This window comes from Vidua chalybeata, chromosome 23 (genome assembly GCF_026979565.1).
Source record: "Vidua chalybeata isolate OUT-0048 chromosome 23, bVidCha1 merged haplotype, whole genome shotgun sequence".
Taxonomy (NCBI): Eukaryota; Metazoa; Chordata; class Aves; order Passeriformes; family Viduidae; genus Vidua; species Vidua chalybeata.
In genome coordinates, this window is record NC_071552.1 from 180217 (window position 1) to 202011 (window position 21795).

Sequence of the window (21795 nt, forward strand, 5' to 3'; positions counted from 1 at the left end):
GGCACCTCCAGAGGGTATGTGGATTTGGGTGGTTTTGCTTGCACCACTGTCCGTAAGACAACCAGGGTCCTTGTGACACTGCTCCATTTTTATTTCAGATATAGAAGAAGATCACGTAATTAAGTACAAAATGTAATTCACGTTCATTTATCTAATTAAGGCTAGCTAACTACTCTTGCAATCAAGGTACCCAGCAAAGTACCTGCATGCAGGTTCTTTACGAGTTGAATTTGCCTCTTTCAGGATCCTAAGACAGTAAATCCTTTTGGGGAAAAACCAGAATATTCAACAAATTCCTGGTTAAATACCTGAGTGTACTTAGTGCAGAGTGCTGGGCCTGACTGCTGGGGCTCTCAGTGATGGCTCTGCTAAGGCTGACTCAGAGGCAGCCTGAGCCCCTGCCTGCAGCCATGAGGGACACAACTCTTGGCCAAAACTATCCCAGTCTTCACACCTTGTACTGAAAAAATACAAGCCAATGCTAAAAATGTGGGTTATCAAGAAACCCAGCTGCAGAAATCGTGGGTTGGTGGTGGCTGCTGTTGCAATTCCTGGGATAGTTTCCCTGGCTGATTTGCAGAGCACTGGCTACAAGCTGCCTTGGCAGCAGCTGCCTCCCTTGCAAATTATTAACACTGCACACAGACATCGCACCAGGCGGGATCAGTTCACTTAGAAGGAGCTTCCAAACGCCATGAATTCCCTGGAAGCATGCCTGTTTCTAAAAGCTGCGGAGAGCCCTGCCACAACTTGTCCTGCTGTTCCCTTGTCTGCGGCAACACTCCCTCACCCCTAGAAACTAACCCCATGCAGAGCTGAAGCCTTGCTGCTGTCAAAGCAGGCTGGACTGCAGTTGTCACCATCCCCTGATCTGCTGCTGTCATGCGGCTGAGCACACGCAGAGCTCGTGCTGCAGTGACGTGGGACAGCTGTGCTTACGGCAGCTGGATGGGACAGACACAGGCAGCAAAGGCTCGGTTCAAGGCCCCTGAGCAGCAAAGCTGAACTGATTAATGTCTCAGTTAATGGCTAAGACAAACAATAATGACAAAACTAGAGGTAAGTGTACCTGAAGCCAATCATTTCAGACTGCTTGTAGTGGGGAAGCTTGGGCTGCAGAGCCTGCTTGCTTCACTAACAGTGCTGTGAGGAAGAGGTACAGTAAAATCATTGCAAATGTAAACTAGGTGAATTATCACATCTTGAGGGAAAAAGTGATCAGTAGCAGGAACCTTGTGCCCTCTGGCACCTGACACTGGATGAGAAGTTGAGACATTTTTATCTAGGTTGCAGCAATAGGTAAACTCACTCCTAGGCCAGTTAAACAAAAACGAGCATCATTCACGTCAGTGTGGGAACATCCTTTCCACCAAGCAGCTTATCCTCAGTCAGCCTTCTTGGAAATCCGGCCCATCTTGGTGCGGATGTTTCGTAGCAAGAAGAAAGCCACTGTGCTAGCGATGCAGGTGACTTCAGCTACCCAGAAGGCTGTGGCCCAGCTGTAGTGCTTGGCGATTGTGCTGAAAGGCAGTCCAGCCAGGAAACCCCCAACTGTAACGAAAAACAAACAGAAAGCTAGCAACACTTGTGTGCTCCCATGTTATCTATCAACACCTGCTTTTACATATATAACAATTCCTCAGGCCTGGTTTGAACTTAAAACTCAACACAAAACCTGTCAGGCACAGCAGGAAAGCATCCCTGAGGCTTCCAGCTCCATTATCTCTCTCCTTAGGTGCCTTCCCATGACCAGTAGCTTGGCACCTGGGGTTAGACCATGCTTCATCAAGAATGTGCGTGGGTTTTGTTTGTTTTTTGGGGAAATGGGTATTACTTACCATTGGCCATGAGGGCCACTATGGCGTGGGAGGTGCCACACAGGTTGGCAGGGGCACTTTCATTGGCTATGACCCCAAACAGGGCAATCGGCCCATACGAGGAGAACCCAAACACAGCTCCCAGAGTCAGAATCCACAGCTGTCAAAGTTAAAATCAGAAACAGGATCTGTAAATCTCACCACTGTCAGTTAGCAACTGTTGATAATTCTCAGATTCTATACACAGTACCAGGAAGTTTTGACATTTTCAGGCTGACACCAGCTCCCCAGCCTGCAGCCAGAAGAGCTCAAGCCTGTAGAGTCCCCACATCCATAAAGCCCAGCTGTATCTCTACCACCCCATCTTACTGGCCAATGCAAGCTCTCCTCTGTCCCACAGTTCTGCCCCCCACAGCATGTAACACATCCTGTGCTGATTTGCAAGAAACAGAACATTGAACAGAAGAGGGCAATGAGCCCATGAAACCACAGGAAAGAACTGTGAATCAGGCTGCTTTCATAAACAAGCCTGGAGCTACCAACTGAAAGCTTTTCTCAGTTTAGATGCATGGCACTGATCAGAGCATGTTTATTTTTGAGGCACCTCTTTCTGATGACCTCTGTGTTACTAAACTGAGAAAAAAAACAAAAAAAAAAACCAAACAAAAAAAACAACAACAACAACAACAAAAACAAACAAAAAAACAAAAACCAAACAAACAAAAAAAAAAAAAAAACAAACAAAAAACACAAAAAAACCCAAAACCCCAAAAAACCAACCCCAAAAAAAAAAAAAAAACACCAACACAAAAAACTCAACAGTCTGAACTTCAGTGTTAGCTTATGCTCTAAGCAACCTATCTGGCGCAAAATTATCAGTCTCTTGTTTGCACAGCAAAGGATAAGTAACACCTCCACATTACAGCATGCTTTTAGAACTGCAAACACCATTTCAAAAAGCCCAGGAGGAAGTAAGTGCCATCTTATTTTCCAGATGTGAAACAGAAAGGAGTTAGGAAAATACTTGCCGGAAACTAAATAAGAATGCATCTGGCAGAACAGAATCATTCTTTCAGATCTCACCCACAAGACCCCTTAGCTGGCTATATTTTACCTGATGAACAGAGGTCCTCAGAACTTTCTTTATAAAACGTAAAATTACATAGTTAGACTTTTTAAAGTCAGTTAGTGTACTCAAATTATTATAAGAAAATGTTTCTTTTACCAAACTTACAGTAATCTCTTCTCAATGCCCTGGTTCTAAGTTCTGAGGTGCTAACCAACCTCTCAGGATAGGAGTAAGGCAGACCAGGGAAAGAAGAAAAAGGCAGAGGAAGAAAAAATGCAAGCAGAAACCTCATGTTCTTTTAGGCCTGTAAGATCAGCTAGAGGTTGCAAGGCTACAGTCCAGAAGTGGTTTTCCTGAAGAAGAAGAAAAAAATGAAAGGAGAAAAGAAGATTTATTTATTTAGCAATCGTAAGAGCAGATGCAAGTCACGTCTCATGCAAAGCCGGGAAGGCAGGCTGCCTGCAACAACAGGACAGCAGGAGCACCCCAAGCCAGGCTAAGCCAGCGCTTCTCCAGAGTGCAAAAAAAGAGAAACCCTTGGGAATGGTGAAGAAAACAATCATGCTTTCTGTCATCAAACCTCCCCCTTCCAGGGCTATCCCTATGGATGGCCAGCTGCTGCATGTGAATTACCTTGGGAGAGTCACCTGTGACCGTAATCCGAAAGAGAAACATGGACACGCACATCCCAGCCATCATGGAAAGCAGGAGCGCGTGCCGAGGGTTCCCATAGCTCGACAGGCCCACCTGTGGCACAAGGAAGGAAAGCGGAGACTCAGAAACTGGAGGGACTTCCATTTATATCCGTAGTGACTAACACCATACACAGCCAGCCAGAAACACGGGTGGCACATCAACAGCACATCTGTTGGCACACCTTGTTAGTGGGGTTTAAGGGCTGCACACAGTCAAACTGTGCTAAAGAAAAGCTCTTAGTGATGAACGATACTTCAGTTATCAACCACTTCCACCCTGAATCTAGCTCCAGATCCCACCACTGGATTTTAATGTGGGTTTTTTTTCCAGCCAGAAGACAATTATCAGCAAACAGTCCTTCAACATGAGAATCTGGAGACCACAGTAAAGCAAACAAATTAAACAGATTAAACACCTCAAATCTGAGAGGTATATTGCAACCTCTAACATCAGCACACCTATTCCCCAGCACCTTCTGGAGTGTTTGGCAGCTGTGCCCATGCACATGGCAGAACTGAGTATGGGCTGGTTTCTCTGCTGTGCTCACAGGGACAGCACCCTGCCTGAGTGCCTTAGTGAAGTAGCTCAGACTGCCACTGTGCTCCCTGCCTGGCATGCCCAAGGGTGCACGTGACTTACTTTTGCTACTGCTCTATCAGAAAGGTATCCAGCAGCAATGCTTCCCACCAGGCCCCCAATCTCCAAGGCACTCATGTAGGAACTGCCTAGAACACAGACGAAGCAAAGAGCAGCCCATCAGATTTGGTCAAAATAGAAAAGCTGCTGTGGGCTCCAGACCAGTCCCACTGCTGTCAGCTCACAGAGCACTTGAGCAGCTCTGCTGGATGCAACCATCTGGCTCATCCCTGTTCAGGAATGCCTGTCTGCCAGTCTCAGGAATATCCTGGCACTGGGGTGCTTGGTGCATGCAGTAACTCCATCATGGAGTTATTTCAAAACCTGTGTGTATCTAAGCAGACAACTAGGAGGTGGGCAAACAAGTCCCTCATGTGGAAGGGCCTCTACCCAGGCGAACTCTGGGTAACACCTCCCAGATTGCAGCCCCAGAGCTTAATAACGCAGTTTTGCATCTTACCTACAAGCATGGACTGTCCCCTCTCCTGGATCAGGAAGAGCTGTCCCCAATCAGTACAGCACGTTTTCACTCCAAAAACGACCAGGTAGCCTGTTGAGAGCACCCAAAGGTATGGTGAGAGCAGCAGCTCTGTCAAGGTGCTGTTGTCACTGGAGGAACCTGTAGGAAGGTCGGGAGGAGTGTTACCACAGTCCAAACCACACCACCCAGCAGACAGTTCTGCAGGCAGAATCAAAGCACGAGAACATCCCCACACAGGGAGGTATTCACAGCTGCTGAATGGTAGTGAATGGCTCTACCTCCCCCTTGTTCTGGTGATTTCAGAATCTCTTCTGTCATTTTATCCCACATTCATTAAAGATTTGAAAAGAATAATCAAAACACTACTCCCAGTAATTTTCTGTATTGCAGTTGACAGTAAATCCCTCACAAAGGGTGTTAGAAAAATTACCTCTAGATTTTTTGGGAGTGTTTTTTAGCTGTGCCTGTGAAAGGCACTGCACAGATCCAAACAAAAATGCTTTCAGATGCTACCTTGATTTCTGCATCAGTCTTCCAGGAACACCAACAAACCTGCTCTCCCCAGGGAATGCTCTGGGGAAACAATATTCTTTTCTTATGCAAAGAGGTCAAGTCTGGCACCACAGGCAGTATGGGACAGCATGGAACATAGGCTGAGTTTCCACTGGCCTTTAAAATCCTATTGAAAACCTGTGTTGCAATTCTCATCTACATGTTCTGCTTTCAGAGAAGCGCCACATTCAGTGGGTCTGAACAAACATTTACTAACTAGATGTCCTAGGTTAGGACAGAAACACTGAGCAGAGTCCACCGTGAGCTAGGGGTCAAGAGAGCTAAGGTGGGGTGAGGGGAGAACTGCCTGTCCTCTGCCAAAGCGGAGGAGCAGAAGGTCAGGCTTAAGGAAGCATTCCCTGCTGTTGTAGTTTTTCTCTCTGCACCACCCCACCAAAACTGCATTCACAATCTGAGCACACAAGGCTCCAAGAAAACAGAGATGCTGGCAGCAGGAAGACATGACATATATGGGGAGAGCCAGCCCTGAGCACCTCAGCAACACGCAGGTGTCTGCTGGCAGGCTAAGGAGCAAGACTAACAGAGGGCTAACAGCAGGCTTTTCCCCTGCTCTGCCACAGTCTCAGGAATCCCAACACCAGCCCCTTCCCACAAGATCACAGTAGGCCTTGGATTATACAATTTCTACCTTCAGTTACCAGAATAAAGCAGCCAAAACCAACCCATTACCTCATACCTGCCAAAATGTGACTTCAGAAATTGGGGAGGATGGAGGTGTCGGTATGCTGAGAGTGACACACCTGTACCAGAATACAGACAGAAGGCACTGCATCTTCTGCTGCAGCTGCCTGCTTGCACCGAAGTCACATGCTCACCTTTCTTCCCTTTCTTGGCTCCTTGTTCAATGTTGGGCAGCCCAACATCGGCCGGCTCGTTTTTAATCAGGACAAGGCAAACAAAAGAGACAACCATGCAGGTGAAGCCAGAGAAGGACAAAGTCTTGCGCCAATCGTAGTTCATAGACACAAGAGCAGCGACAATGGGGCCCAAGCCTCCAGCCAAGTTCATGCTTGTAGACAGGATTGCCCACCAAGTCCCAAACTGGGAAGGCTCAAACCACTGTGCAACAAGAAAAACAGCATGAGATGTAAGAGAGTGATAGCACACTTGAAAACCCTCCCTTGAAGCCCATGATGTGGGGTTGGGGCAATTCAGACACAGAACTCCAAAAGCAGGTAGAGGGAACACGCACACCTCACTGCTTTAGTCATGCAGGGAACTCCAAACGTTACTCAAGTGTCAGCCACAAGAGCTTGACAGGTGGTCACACTGTGAGCCAGCTCGAGGTTATTTCCATTTACAGACCATGAAACTGAGACGTGTGGCAGGAGAGGCAAGTTTAAGAGCACATGGTTTTGCGTACTCACTTGCTAGGAACAGCGTCCTCCTGGAGAGGTCTGCTGGCTCAGGAACTTGGAAGGATACGCAGAGAGTCACAGGGTAACTTTAGGACTCACTGTTGCATTAAGTATCAGACATGATGGGCTCCGTATTGCAACGAGCACTCAGAGCCAGAACCACTTGGGTGGCTCTTGTCAGCAGGAAAATGTCTGAGATCTACATTCATTAACATCTTCAGAAAATACCATGGCTGATATTTCTGTTATTTGGGCCCTTCTTTTCTGTGCATTCAACTGTCCTGCATAGCCCTCTCCTCATCAGTTAGGGGAGGCTAGGTGCCTCACAGAAGGGCAATAAAGTTGTTTATCTCTTCCCCACCCTGCCCCACAAGTACATGCAGTACATTCATTCCTGGATTTTACATCTTCCATGAGGGATCAGCATAAAGCTAACTGAACTCCTCTCCTTCTGTCCTTGGGAGAAATCAATCTGGTCCCTTCAGATTGTCACAAACCCCCAAGTACATACAGCTTAGAGACTCACCTCATGCCATTCCTCCATCTTATCCATTTTTCTATCTGAACCACCTGTGATTTGGAATTCCCAAGTTGCCCAAGCATGCAGATGGAACTGTGCTCACTGCCCCCTGACCCACAGCAAACCCTGACTTGTAGCAGCAGAGACAAGCAGTCCTGTGTGTCCACGCCTAAAATACTTAATTCCCACAAAGTCCGTCTCAGCGGGGCAGAACTGTGCTACCAGGAGATGTTACTCACCAAACTGAGCTACACTCAAGGCACATAGGGGCAAGGGCTACAGAGTAAATCTTTGCTAGAATAAGCAGATCCCCATGCACAGAAACTTGTTTCACCGGCAGCAAAATGCGGATAGCGCTCTAGACCTCCTGGGCTGGAAGGGAGTGAGAAAAGCTGCAAGTCCCTCTGGATTCTGGGCAAGCATGGTCTGCACAGCCCTGATGCCAGGACAGGTCAAGAGAGCAGTGGCAAGTTCCCCCACCTTTCTCAGCACTCACCTTGCGCAGGATCTTCCCGCAGGGCGGCCAGCCCAGCCCCTGGGCCAGGCCGTTGAGGAACCAGAGCCCGGCGAAGGCCATGACGGTGGAGCTCCAGGAGAAGACCACGTTCACCAAGCCCACCATGAGGAGGCCGGAGGAGAAGAGCCAGCGGGCGCTCATCTGGTCCGAGAGGACGCCGCTGATGAACTTGCTGATGGCGTAGGCTGCAGACTGGCTGCTGGTGATAAGACCTGCGGCGGGCAGAGCCCAGGGGAGCCTCAGCCCGCGGCACGGCCACCTCCGGGCCGGCGGGGCCGAGGGGCCGGCACCGACACTCACCCAGGTCGTCCTTCCCCAGCGGCACCTCGGCCATGACGGCGGGCATGACGAACGAGAAGGTTTTGCGGTTGAAGTAATAGAGCGTGTAGCCCACGAACATGGCCGCGAAGATCACGGCCCGGTACCGCCCGTAGCCGCCGGCCGCCATCGCGCCGCGCTCCCCGCGGGGCCGCACCGCTCCGGAGCGCGCCGCTCGCACGGACGGACGGACGGACGGACGGACACGGCCCCGCCCCGGCCCGCGGAAGTCCCGCCCCGGCCCGCCCCAGCTCCCGGCACACACGGCACCGCTCCGCACAGCCCTCGGGAAGTGTCGTTTTTATTTTTGGCTGAAGAGGCCAGAATGGAGAACAATGTCAGATGCACATTCGCAGCCGTCGGACCCCACTCGTGTGTGTGGCAGCAGCAGGGACGCTCTGGAGGCAGGAGGTCACAGCCAGGACAGGGACAGGGAAGGTCACGCGATTAAGTCAGTCCAAGTGCACAAAACACCGAGGAAGGAAGGCAGTTGCCATTGGACTTTCCAGGTTTGGTTGTTTGACCCGCATCACTGTCCCTGTGACTGACTACAGGATGTGCCGACATGGCCCATCTTTCCCTCTCCTCTGCATTCAGTGTTGCCTTTTCTGAACTTAAACTATGAACAGAATATTTTTGTCAAGTCTCACTTCATGGTTCTTGGTCTCTGCTAAAGAACACAGACAGTTTTAACAAACAACCTATTGAAAACAGACACAGCCATATCTCAAAGCACACATCATCTGCCTTCCCAATTTTGTTCCACCTTCCCATGAATCCAAGTATTAATACACCTCCCACCAGCTGAAATCACACATTTGCTCTAAGTCAGGGTCTCATATGCAAAGACAACAGCATTTCAGGTCTATATCCTTCTGCAATCATCTTCACAAGAGGTGGGGCACAGAGTTTATGTTCCAAGTTACTTCCTACACCTTAAGATGTTTCTGTACTGCTTTCTCCCCACAGGAAAGTCACTTTGGTGACTTCTGTACTGAAACAAAGACAATTGTTGGTGGGCAGTCTGCCACACATAATAGAACAAAAACCAATTCACTAAGTTAGTAGAGGCAAAATCCGCAGAAAGAACAAAAAATAAATTTACATCTCTATCCCATTCTGTTGTCATTGTGTTCCATTTACATCATGACTAACCAGGTCCATAAGAAAAACAAGAAAGTAACTATGAAATAAATAGATGCTGACACTCGTGGGATTTCAGGGTGTTACAATTCATCGTTTTTCCTGCTTTCTCCTCCAGCTTCTGCCTTCTCTTTTTTGGACCCTGTGTAATGAAGCAAACTCAGTTTCACGCTGCAGTCACTTTCACAGCATGCAAAGCAGTACTGAGAGTCTCTGACATTTGCAAAATTTGCCACAAAACTTGCAGTCCATGGTACAGAGGTTTTGGGGGTTGAAGCCATGAACTCCCTGGCCCTGTTAACAGTGCTGCCCTGGCAGCAGGAACAGCACAGCAACTCTCAAGCAGAGCCCATCTCACAGCCATGGGACTGGCTGCAAACTGCAGGGACAGGGGCACAAAGCAGCAGTGGTGCGTAAGAATTCCACTCTGAACAACAAAAACATAGGAACAGCAAGGAACCAAAATTTGTCTTCCTATTTGCAGAACTAACAATGGATCAGTAGTCAGGGGTTCTACCATCATATTACATATTACAGCTAAAAATCTGCAAAGGAGCCCCCAGACACCCTGCACTTGCAGCTCCCAAGTTCCAGATCGTTAGCAAAACATTTACCCACCGGAGTCTGATCCAGGCTTATCATCTATTGCTGCTTTCTCAGCTGTAGGAGGTTCCTTGGCTGGATCAATATCCTCTGGTTTGTCTATTTTTAAAGCAGAAATAAACAAAAGTCAAGGAAGAACACACAGGAAAGAAGGTGTAAGGAGATTAGGTCAGTAAGGGTGAGGTTAAAGCAGCCAGCTGTGGTGCCTCAGCAGGACTGTAATAGCTCACTCTCACAGCAGATCACTCTCCAACACTCAAGAGAAGCACCACAAAACTGCTCTGTATTCCCCTGTGAGTGCCAAGCTTTATGTCCCCTGAAGCCCTGGAGACTGACTGGTTGCACAGGCAGATGACCTTTGGAGCTGTGACTATGAGCAGGATCCCTTGCTCAAACCAGAGGAACCAGCAGGAATGCTGACAAACAGCACTCCAGATTTAAAAGGACCAGGGCACTTGAGACCTGAGGATCTCAGAAAGTTCAAAAAACTAAGTCCTAGTGCCCCAAGAGATTTTTTTTTTCCTGGGTCCATCTAGGCCACAAACCCTTCTCGTCAACAATTCATTCTGCTCACTGATCTAGGACAGGGCCTTAAGTATTCGGCTCGGTACACTGAATGCCTTATCTTTCCTAGAAGTCAACAAGCCAGCAAGACAGGCACTGACTATCCTGGGAAATTTATACGTAATTTCTGTTTCTTCACAAAACCCCAAACTCACCTTATCTCACAGTTAACTACTGTCCTCCCTTCTTTAGCTCCCGTTCAATCAAGAGAAACACCATATATTACATGTGGTAATTATATAATAGGGAATTACATACATGCTCCAAGCCTGCTACTTACCTTCTTGTTTCCCCTCCGTGGGAGGGATAGTATTCTCAGTCTCAGGGGCTGCTGTAGTATTCTTGCCTGAATCAGTTTTTGTGGCATTCTTCTCCCTTTTGGGTTTGGGTTTTGCAAACTTGGCTTTATTCAGGAGATACTGCACTTCCCTGTCCAGGGCTGCTATCTTGAACTCTATATCTTTAGAGAGCAGCACAGGTTTCTCAGTAGGAGTAAGCTTGTTCTGTTCAGCCAGTGTCTCATTTTTCCAAATCTGTGGGACGCGAGGGAAGAGGTGCTTTTGGAATGCTTCTGGGTTCCAGGAACTGCTGTATATCACAGTATCTCAAAGTCACTGCCCCTGGCTATTCTGCTTTACTCAGGACAGCTCTCCTCTGTGCTACATTTCCACCAACCTCTCAGTTACCCAGACATAGGAAAAAGAGAAACAAAACCCAGCGCCTGCCTTTAAAAACCGAGTGCAATCAGATCACCGGGCTCCCCCCCCACCCTGGAGATGATTCCACATGCAATACAGGAACCACCATTCCCCCCCGGCACAATGGGGTCAGGCTGGGCATTAGGAAACACTGAAACACACAAAAGGTTTGCTGATGGCATGAAAACAAAACATGTACATTCTACTCCATGACCTTGAGTGAAAGTATAGGTCATAACCCAAACTGCCACCCCACCCTCCTCCAGCATCACTCCATCCTTCAGTACCGTTGTTTCATTGATGGCTTTTTCCAGTGTACTCAGTTCCACTTCTGTGAATATCTGGTCAGACTCTGGAATCATTCGGGCTCCCCTTTTAGATAAGAAAGCTTATTTTTGTTAAGCCAAGCAGACTGCATTTTGGCAACTCAGTGGTCACAGCTCCAGTAATACAAAAACATCACAACAACCACACTGGAGCCTTCCTGTCCCCCATTTTGGACAAGAGGCCTGTTCACAGGTCCTGCAGAACAGGATACTGGGGAGCAGGGTTCTGCTCACCTTTCCTCAGGAAGTGCCACTGACTTTCACATTCACTCAGGTCTCATTCTGCTGGCAGCTCCTACATGACCAGTTGCATGATATTCCTTCCCAAAAGCCTGCCCTTACCTGAGAAAGATGGTGGAGTGATTGAGAAGACTTTCCAGAGCAGCCAGGCGTTCTGGCCACTTTCTCCGCTCCTCAACACGGAAGAAAAGGTTCCTACAAAGCTTCTTCAGCTCTGAGAGCTTGTCTTTCAGCTCCTGAAGATGGGAGAGAGAAAGGAGACAGTTAGTTTGACTGCTGTCTAACACTGGCAACTTCAGAAGTTATAACTGCGTTTGTTTTTCACTCCATCAAATACACCATTTCAGTGCAGTAAAAAGAGCAACATGACAAAGCTTTCAGTCAACAGGTTCCTGCTGAAACTCTTGTAGAAACATCAGTGGCTGGGACAACTTATTTTGTTCTGTGCATAATGCTCTGAAGAATCAAGAAACTCTCTCTCAAGAAGCAGATTACAAAGGCTCTAGCAGCCTCTGTGGTCACTTCCATGTCAGTGACAGCAGACTGGTATCCTGACTGCACACAGCAATACCTTTGTTGTAGCTGCATAGCCCTCCTCCTCCATCCAACTGGAAGCCTCACTAAGCTTTTTGGAAATTTCTTCTCTCTGCTCCTCTGTTGAGACAAACTGATACTCTTCTTGGTAAAGCTTGTCCTGAAAAAACAGCAAGAACTGGTCAAACATCACTGAGCCTGGAACCATAAAATGAAAGCACTCACTTGCAACTGGGCTGGGGTGCTGCCTGCACCCTCCCAAATCTGAGCTCTGCTCCTAGCATTGCCAGGAACACAATGGTAATAGACCAGGTATAGACACACCCACATCCCCTGATGGTAACGCCGCAACAGTCATCACTTCACACACACTTCACACTAGTTGCTTCTTCTGCACAACAGTTCCTGAGAAGCTGTAGCTTGTTTACACTCTGGGGACAATTGTTCAATGTGTTAGACATGCTGAAGGGAAGCTTCGTTTTGTATTGAGGAAACATGGGCCTGGGAAACCTAATAGCATTAGAAAAAGTGACTGAAAGACAAAACCTGGGCTCTTCAAATCAGCTTCCCCCAGCTCAAACAACTCCCCTGCACTCAGATCAGCCAAAAGCTATGCAAAACACTTCTGCTGCTCTCCTGGAATTCTCATTTCATTATATCCCTCTCTTACCTGGGTCTCAAAGATGAATGACTCCAAGCTGTTGGCTGATTTTTCTCTTTCCTGTTTCTCTAGATCTCTGATCGTCAAGTCTTGGAGTCTAACATGCAAAGAGAACAAAATTCAAAAGGTAGCAAGTGCTCTTGGTTGAACAGCATATCACACACACCAGCTGCTGAGGTCAGCAGTGCTCTATGTGAGCCATCACCATTCCAAAGCAATTAACTCTTCCTTTATCCAGAGTTCTAACTTAGCAGAGCCATTTCAAACCTACTTTTTCATCGAGCTCCTCAGTTCATCTTCCTCCAGGTCAGGCACATCATTTACATCCAGCTCCATGGTGATCTCATGGACAAGCTTCTGCTTCTTGGGTGCTTTGATCTTCTCTTCCTCTGTTTTGGTAGTCGTGCTGTCACTGGAACTTTTGGACAGTTCTTCCTCTTTTGCAGCTTCTCTATCTTCTTTGGGACCCTGTAACACAAAGTACATTCTCAAGGGAATTCTCAAGGGAACAGATTTTCAGATTCTGCAACTTTTTTCAAAGGCAGGGCACTTCAGAGAAGGGAGAATTCCATTGAGGAAATGCCATTTCTTAGGTACTAAAACCATTTCCATTCCTTCAATCTGATGCTCACCTGAGACTCTAATTTCTCGCCTTCTTCCTTTCTCTCTGACTCTACTTTTGGAGAGGTAGTTTCTGCTTGACCTGAAGACTGCTGTTTCTCTTGTCCATGCTCTTCATCAGCATCTACACTATGGCTTTTCTCGTCTTGTTTCTCCCCCTGCTCTTCTTTACCTGTTTCTGCTAGGCTTTCTTCCTCTTCCTGGTCATCACAAGCAAGGAAAGGGAAAAGCAAAACTGTGTTTTAAATGCAGAAATTCCATGCAAATGTTTCACAGAACAGATAATTCTACGTAACTGTCACAGCAAGACAAAAGGGCTTCCTTCCAGTAGCAGTCACCCTGGGGCTCACCTGAACTGAGTCCGTCAGGTTTTCTCCGGTCTCCAGTGTAGGGCCACCGCCCCCAAACAGGCTTGAGATAGTGTTTCCAAGTTCTGTTGATGGGAGACAAAAAATTCAGAATGCTACGTATCCAGAGGAAGAAAGTCATCTTCAGCTCCCAGTCCTTCCCCTCACAACTGCAACGATCACCAAGGGGCTCCCTTGGTGGTGTAGATGAGCTTTACACACTCCAGACTCACACTTCTCCAACCTCCCTCCGTGTCCTTGTGTGCAGTCAGCCACACATACAGTCAGACTGTGTAACTTCCACCCCAAACCCAAAGAAACACAACACTTGTAGTTATCTTAGCCACTACAGGTAACAGAACAGTCAGTATGAATATCAAAGTTCCGCATTTACTTGTCAGTGTTGACTCCTCCTCCAGCTTGTCTTCCACCAAGGTCTCAAATACCGATTCCACCTTGGAAACAGAAGCTCAGGATTAGTTTTAAGCAGGGACCAGAGAGAAGGACAGAACTGAAAAATACACCAGCTGACAACCATCCCAATGGGTGGCGCTTACCCGGTCAAGAGTCAGTACACCACTCTCATCCATGTTGAAGTGTGCTTTGATGCCTTTGGATTCATAGTCCGAGTGCTTCTTGAAACTGTCCCCAACTCCCTTTAGCCTCACAGTAGTGAGATTGAGAGAACCAAAAACTCTGATGACACAGAGACAAAAGCAGAGAGACAACTCAGGATAAGTGCTGCAGAACAGCCAATCCCTGCTCTTGCTCATGCTGGTGGCGATGGGCAGCTGCACAAAGCAGGAACTGGCAGGGCTAAAGCACATGCAGCTCAGAGAACAGATGTGCCAGTGCCAGTCAGAGACACTGGCAATACGTTTCCAGCCAGGCAAGTTGCACTGCCACAGAGCTACTGGGCTCAACTCACCGCAGGTCATCCTGGCTCAGGAATGTCAGATCTCCATAGTTGACATAGAACTCAAAGTCATCCGTGTAGCGGTTGAAAGTGATTACTTTGCGCTGGGGATAGGGCGCCATGCGCTGGAACAAAATCCTTTTGTTATGCTTTAAACTCCTGGATTTATCCTCCTCCTCAACTTCACGAGTAAACTCCACCTGCACCACAAAGAGAAAATAAGATTTGGCAACTGCAAATTGTGGCATCTTACATCAGCAGCGTTCAGCTGCTCTGCCTCATGCAAAAGGTGGGGGGTAGGCAAATACTCCTCAACTGGTATTTGCATATGCCTGGCTCCTTGGATACTGCATTTCTACTATAAAGAAGACTTCCTTCTGCTTTCTTTATTAGATTGGCAGAAAGATCTCCAGAGCTTCCATACTCAAAGGAAGCCGAGAGGTTCCAACCTGGATCGATTCTCCCATCACAGCCTCATATCTTGCACAAGAGAAGAAAAGGAAAACCAAAGGTTACCTGGATAGGAAACACAGCAGCATCCCGAACAATGAAGGGCTTCACCTTAAAGGCTTTGCTTAGAGCAGCTGCCTGGTAGACTGCACCCATAGCAGCAGCCTCATCAGCATTGATATTCTTGCCCAGCTCTTCTCTACAAAGTAAAAAGCAACAGACGTGAAGTTTTCAGCCTCTACATAAACAGCAGCTTGTCAATGGGAGACAGACTAGAAGGGGACCTCACATACTCACTTGCCCACAGCTTTCAGCAAAACCTCCTGCACTTTGGGGACCCGAGTGGCACCGCCAACTAGAATCACCTGGTCAATTCCATCCTAGGGATTGGAAACAGTCACCTTGTCTTAAGAAAGCAATTTTGGAAAGCTAAGTCCAGGGCTTCCTTACGCTCCTTCCCCAGTCATCACGTGCTGACATGATGCTCTAGGAACACCCACACTACACCCTGCTGTCCCAGTGCCCAACAGATCTCAGATGGACATCAGCTGTGCCAACAACCAGGCACCTGGGCTCAGGTCTGTCCAACAGTGACAACATGACTGTGGCTTCAAACCACCTGAAACATGGGGGTTGATTCAAAATTACACAAACTAGTTCAATGCCACAGGAGACAGTGACACCAAGAGCCAGCTGCATCTGAACACACAGAAATCCAGCCTTTAACAGGTAATTCAGTGTCTTGCATTGAACATCAGCGCCCAAAGCTGCTCAAGAGTTGTGGCATCCTGCAAAGTGAACATTTAACCCGCAGTAACTCCCTCCAAAGGACTGCCTCAGGTTTGGTCCAACTGCAGCCCACAACAGAGCTCCCTTTAGGGAGAGTGCAAAGGAGAACCCCAAACACCCGTAATTCTGTATCCAGACTCATTCAGTTAAAACTTCAGGAGTGAAACCAGAACCAGCATCCAAGACAAAAAGAGGAAACATCATTATTTCAAACCTACAGCACAGGAGTAAAGTGTTTTAAGACAAAGAAACCCCTCCTCCAAGTCCCTAATTTCTGGCAGATAGTGCAGGGGAAGTTTGACACACTCCTGCTTGACACTGCAGCAGGCAAACTCTCTGTCACAACAGCAGGCATCTACCTCCCAACAGTGCTGATAACACATCCACTGATGCCTCAATCATGATGTGGCAGCAGCTCCACACACACACACACACACTAGCTTCAGGTTTGGTAATGCGTTTTCTTAAACACACCATGTTCATCTCTGCGCTACTCAGAGCCTGCTGCACGGGTCCTGGGACACGCTTGAACAAGTCAGAGCACAAATCCTCAAATTCTTGTCTTGAGACCTTGGCTTTGAAGTCTATGTCATCCAATAGTCCCTCAATCTGTCCAGAAAAAAAAAAAAAAAAACAAAAAAACAGTCAGAATGAAATTAATTGTGGAGCATTTTCCAAGCAAAATCTTTGTCCAGTGTGCAAAAAGTTCTGGCTTTTGTAACACACAACAGACCTGACCACACTCATCTGAACCCTACCATTGCTAAGGTGATGAGAGGATGGAACATGGGTGTAACAGACAGCTTCTCTCAGTGAAAGTTTATTTAACATACTTGACACGAATAACTCTTCTTCAATCCACTCAATCACCGGTGCTACCAAGCGGGCACAAGCTGAGAGGGACCACCGGGAGCGATGCTCCTCAGCAGACCTGCGCTGCAGAGGGACAGTGTTCCCTTACACCAGTCCTCAACCCACCCCACACTCAGCCCAAAAAATGTAGGAACCCCCAGCAGAAGGTCAGACCTGTGCCATGTGGTCAGCATTCGCACTCAGCACAGTTTTCAGGCGGTTGGCCTCCTTCAGCAGTTTGGCCATGGCCCGAGGATTCTTCCGGACATCTTTTGAAGGGTACTGCTCATTGAAGAGTTTTGCTAAGTAGTCCCGGAGGCGAAGCTCCATCTCTAAACCTCCAAGAGTACGGTCAAACCTGAGCAAAAGAATTAACAGAGGTGTAATAACCAAAACCAAATTGAAATACGAACAATTTTCATGTATTATTTTACAAATATGCAGAGCATAAGTGGTCAAAAATAGCTGCAGTATTATCAGCTGTGATGACTGTGAAAGAACAAAGGTTGTCCCCAGAATAGCACATTATAATGAAAGAAAGATAGAAATAAGAGATTCACCACCACAACAGCCTTTCAACAGGAAATTTCATTATATTTTTAGGTAAATGCCTTATTGCCAACCATGTAAAACAGCTGAGAAGCCAATGGACAATTGTATCAGGTCCCAGGTATCTTCTTGAGAACAGCGACATAAATGCTTTACAGTTAAAACTGCTGGGCTGGGTATGCACAGCACCCTCCTCCTTATTTGGCAATTCATTAAGCCCACTGCATTTTCATTCCTCTCTAGAAGTGTATTTCTCTTATTCCAACTGATACTCTTAAAAGATTACATGTAATGGAATAGGTTTACATGGCTTGAGGCTATCAAAGGAAAGCCTAAAGCACACTAAGTACACTGGTTCCCTCCTAGGTTCCTGGAAGTTCTCAGTTACCTTCTGCAAAAGACAGCAGTACCAAAATTATTCCCAACTGGAGCTTTCTTGCTCCAAATGTTTCCCCCTCAGCCATACAAATTACTGTACTGAAGCCTCACTGCAAAATTCTACACAATGAAGATTGTGAAACAAATGGTTTCTTTCCTGAGGCCTGTGGGATTTGTGCAACTTGTGTGGAATTCTTACCCAATGCCTTGGATCTGCAATTGAGGCTGGGTTCCCAAGTCCTTAGTTTTCACTGTCTGATAAGTAACAATAGTACAAACAGTGCTTCCTGCTCCCATGTCGTAAAACATGATATTCTGAAAAGAAAAGCTGGGATAGTGAAGCAGAAACACCTGGACACCCCCCCACGAATAAGTAAAGAACCTTTCAGTGTGATACAGGCCATAACTATCTATTCCCTAGATTGACTTTATACCCTAAGGGCAGGACTCATATTTTGACCAAACACGGGCGATGTTCAGGGTCATGTCTGACAGAAGGAGACAAGAAAACTTTTAATGTATTTCACAGTTCAAAACCCAAAGTTTTGTTCTTTCTTCAGCCTCAAGTAAATCAAGTACTTGTGAGTCGGTGTTCCAATACTTCAAGTAATCACTGCTGTTATTTTCCCCAGCTGATGGGCAAGGGACAAGTCTATGAAATCGGAACTCCCAGGACCTGCCCTCACTCCAGCAGCTTTCAGCCTTCACCATACATGCACACAGCATTTAATCTCTTTGTCTTGTTGACAAACAGATGAAAACAGAGAAGACTGCTTGATCAGCGGAATCTACTTCAAGTTCTTTGGATTTCTTCATGCAGGCAACTTGGCAGGACTCTGCATCTCTCAAATGCACCTACCTGTGCCGTGGCATTGATGTCTTTCCTTCTAAAAACCCCATAGTTCAATGCTACGGCCGTGTTGTCGTTGATCAGCTGCAGCACCTTGAGGTCAGCCATGCGGGCGGCGTGCAGAACTGCTCTCCTCTCTGCTTGGTTGAAGTAGGCAGGAACTGTGATCACTGCATCTTTGATGGGCTGCTCTGGAACAGTTGCAGGGAACTCTGCATCAGTGCAGCCACACGCAAAGACTTGTTGAGATGGAGTGACAGAAGCAAACCCAGAGGACCCAAGGTGAAGACTCACACAGAATGCAAACCTGCAGCAGTAGCCAGGATCCCTAGGGACAAATCTCTGCATCTTGCTGAAACCATGACAAAGCCTCCTAGTAATTTATCCACTTTTCATTACTGTGATATTTCATTAGCAGCACAGCATGAAATACACAACAGCCTCCTCTCTATTAGCAAGTCTCGCAGCAAAGGGCCATTTTTGCTCTTTGAGTTTCCATCCAGAACAGCTACAGCACAGCCTTCACAGAGCCATTTCCACCCTCCCCTGCGGCCAGATCCCATGTGCCTCCACTCTGATCACACACGTGATAAAGAAAACACTTTTCTCCAGAGACTGCCTGTAAGGCTCCTTCATTGCAACACTAGGTGGTAAACGGAGTGTCTGCCACCAAGAGTAGGATTAAGATCCCAAACTTGCATCATATTAGAAACAAATGGTAACTGGATAACTTCTAAGTCTTGCTTACAGCTGGAGAGAACCAATATCCTGTTTCCAAAAACCTTGGGTTTCTGAACGCTTTTGGTCTCTACTGGAATCTTACAGTGTACGAACACATACACATATAGACAAGAAAAAGCTAAATCCTTCCAACCTGCAAATTCCTCAGCCAGACCACGTGAATAGTTCAGGACCATCCCCAGCATCTCCTCGGGAGAATACCATATCGTTCTACAATGAGAAAGAAAATGATGGCATCAGCAGTGAGCTGCAGAAGCCTGGTAGCTGAAGTCCATCCCTCAAAGAACCTAAAAGCAGCCACTTACGGGGACAACTTGAAGATAACAGTCTGTCTTATGTCATCCTTCACCAGCTCATGCTCTGGGAACCGGGACTGGTACAGCGCCACGTGGGGATTGTCGATCCGCTTACCCAGCAGATCCTGGAAGTATCGGAATGCCACCTTGGGCGCCCTTATGGACTGCAGAGAAAAACCACATCAGCCACTTGCATTCCTTCAGTTACGCTGCTGTCTAACCAATCCCTCCCAGACTACATGGGGAACAACTCTTGCTATGGGAGTAGGAGCACACAGCCACTACACAGAGCCAGTAACACATCAAGGAGATGAGAAGCGGAGGACAACAATAAAACACTGGCTCAGACATTTGTCACAACGTGGGATGCATGTATTCTGCAAACAGGAACTCTTACCATCCCCAGCGCGCCATCACCAAAGAGACGCTCGTTCTCCTTCAAGGAAACAGCCACGGGTGTTTTCCTTCGTGACTCCCTGAGAACAGACAGAAAGGAATAAACCAGTGGGAACAGGTGAACATTCCAGGCTCCAGTGAAGATGGATGTTGCTCCCATTCCAGAAGGACTAAGGGAAGGTACTTGGAGAGGGGGGCCAGCCTCTGCTCAGCTGAGGGGCTATCAGACAAGCTCCCCTGCCCCATTCCTTCAGTGCTTTGATGAGACAATTTTTGCTTTCCTCCACCCATAAGCAAGGCCAGACAGTTCCCTTATTCTATCTAGGACTGCCAAATTTCAGGGAGGTGGGTAAGAAATCTCCTCGTTATCGCCAGACTCCCAGAAACCGAGGACGTTCCTGATCATATGTCTTCTCTCACCTGCAGATTCTTCACTCAGTGGCTTAAGGACGGGCTGCAACAGCAGCTGAATGCAAGAGATTTAGCTGTGTTACAACTGTGGGCTTTGAACAGCTGCAGCAAAACAAACCTGGCTCTGGGCTCCCTTAGTTCGGGAACTAAGCGTCAGGGGACAGGTAGGAACTGGGTGCCCTTTTGGGTTTGCACCACAACGTGTCCTTAACCGCGTGGGCTTTTGGCACTCGCTCGAAAGGGACCCAAAGCGCACCCAAACACCTTAAAAGTGAGCTAACAAACTGCCCTGGACGATGTCCCACAGCTGCCCGCCCGGGGCAAGACTGAGTCACAAGCCTGCGTGGGAGAATGGGAGCCCTCCTCCGGCAGCAGAGGAACAGGGGGGGAGTCCCAGCCCCGCTCATTCCCGCCCGCCCCGGCGCTGCCGGGGGCTGCAGCAGCGGCGGCCCCGGCCGGACGGCCCCGGGCCCTCCCGCGGCGGCCCCGGCGCGCTGCAACAGCCGCTCACTTGTTCAGGACGATCTCCATGGGCACGCCAGGCTTCACGATGGCGATCTTCATCGACTCGCTGCCCACGTCCACCGACATCACCGCCACCGGCTCTGGAAACAAACCCTTGGTGAGAGCCTGCTGCTGGTGTGGGCCAAGGCAAGGCCGGGCCCGGACAGGGCGCTGGGGAGGCACCGGAACACCGGCCGCTGCTCCCCGCCGGCCCGCTCCTCAGCGTCGGCGGCGCGGCCCAGGCAGGGAGAGCCCGGGCGGCCGCCGCCGCCCCGCGCCGTCCCGCACGTACCTGCGGCGGGCAGGAGGCAGAAGAGAAGCAGCCAGGGCAGCGCCCAGCCGGGCAACCGCGCCATGCTCTCCCGGCACCGCTCGGCTGGACTCGGCTCGGCCCTGCCGGACTCAGTTCGGCTGGGCTCGGTTAGACTCGGCTCGGCCCGGCCCGGCTGGGCTCGGCTGCGTTCGGCTGGACTCGGCCCGGCCCTGCCGGACTCAGTTCGGCTGGGCTCGGCTGCGCTCGGCTGGACTCGGCCCGGCCCGGCGCGCGGAGCAGCCCCGCCGCGGCGGCCCCGCCGTCTGGCCCCGCCCCCCCTGCACGCGGCACGCGCCCATTGGCGCGGCTGCCAGGGCCAGCCCCGCGCGCCAATCCCGCAGCGCGCGGGCGCCCATTGGGCCACGTCGGGGGAAGCCGGAAGCGGTCACGAACGGGAGCCGCGGCTCCATTGGCCGAGAGCACGGGGGGCGGGGCCGCGGGGGTTGGCCCGAAGCGGCGCGCGTGCTGGCATGACGCGTGCGCTTGCGCGCGCTCCTCACGGCAACCGAGCCACGTGCGAACGGCCTGCGCCCCGTGCGCCCCCTGGCGGCCGAGAGGCGCCTGGCGGCCAGGCCGACACCAAACCACGCCCCCTTGTGCGCCACGCCCCCTTTGCTCCGCCCCGGTC

At 49.0% G+C, this 21795-nt stretch overlaps 2 protein-coding genes across 3 annotated transcripts; both read right to left on the bottom strand.

Annotated features, from left to right (window-relative positions):
• Positions 1 to 67: 67 nt before the first annotated feature.
• SLC37A4 (solute carrier family 37 member 4) lies at positions 68 to 8205 on the bottom strand. 2 transcript variants are annotated; one of them, XM_053963524.1, is made up of 9 exons: positions 7968 to 8205; positions 7647 to 7879; positions 6088 to 6331; positions 4679 to 4837; positions 4222 to 4307; positions 3520 to 3633; positions 3174 to 3239; positions 1839 to 1977; positions 68 to 1551 (listed from the first exon to the last, which is right to left on the bottom strand). In XM_053963524.1, the coding sequence occupies exons 1-9, from the start codon at positions 8113 to 8115 to the stop codon at positions 1385 to 1387; spliced, it is 1356 nt and encodes a 451-aa protein (XP_053819499.1). In that variant the 5' UTR covers positions 8116 to 8205; the 3' UTR covers positions 68 to 1384. The 2 variants fall into 2 exon arrangements, with proteins under 2 accessions (XP_053819499.1, XP_053819501.1); XM_053963526.1 differs by lacking the exon at positions 3174 to 3239 and having other exon boundaries at positions 7968 to 8202.
• A 65-nt stretch (positions 8206 to 8270) lies between these two features.
• On the bottom strand, positions 8271 to 21419 carry HYOU1 (hypoxia up-regulated 1). Its single transcript, XM_053963523.1, has 24 exons — positions 21147 to 21419; positions 20862 to 20955; positions 19941 to 20019; positions 19553 to 19707; positions 19381 to 19457; positions 18516 to 18697; positions 17856 to 17971; positions 16904 to 17087; positions 16352 to 16486; positions 15386 to 15468; positions 15155 to 15287; positions 14651 to 14838; positions 14280 to 14418; positions 14117 to 14177; positions 13726 to 13808; positions 13387 to 13575; positions 13026 to 13222; positions 12764 to 12851; positions 12131 to 12253; positions 11662 to 11795; positions 11281 to 11365; positions 10576 to 10828; positions 9747 to 9830; positions 8271 to 9270 (listed from the first exon to the last, which is right to left on the bottom strand). Exons 1-24 carry the CDS (start codon positions 21208 to 21210, stop codon positions 9212 to 9214), a joined length of 2985 nt encoding a protein of 994 aa, XP_053819498.1. The 5' UTR covers positions 21211 to 21419; the 3' UTR covers positions 8271 to 9211.
• Positions 21420 to 21795: the final 376 nt, after the last annotated feature.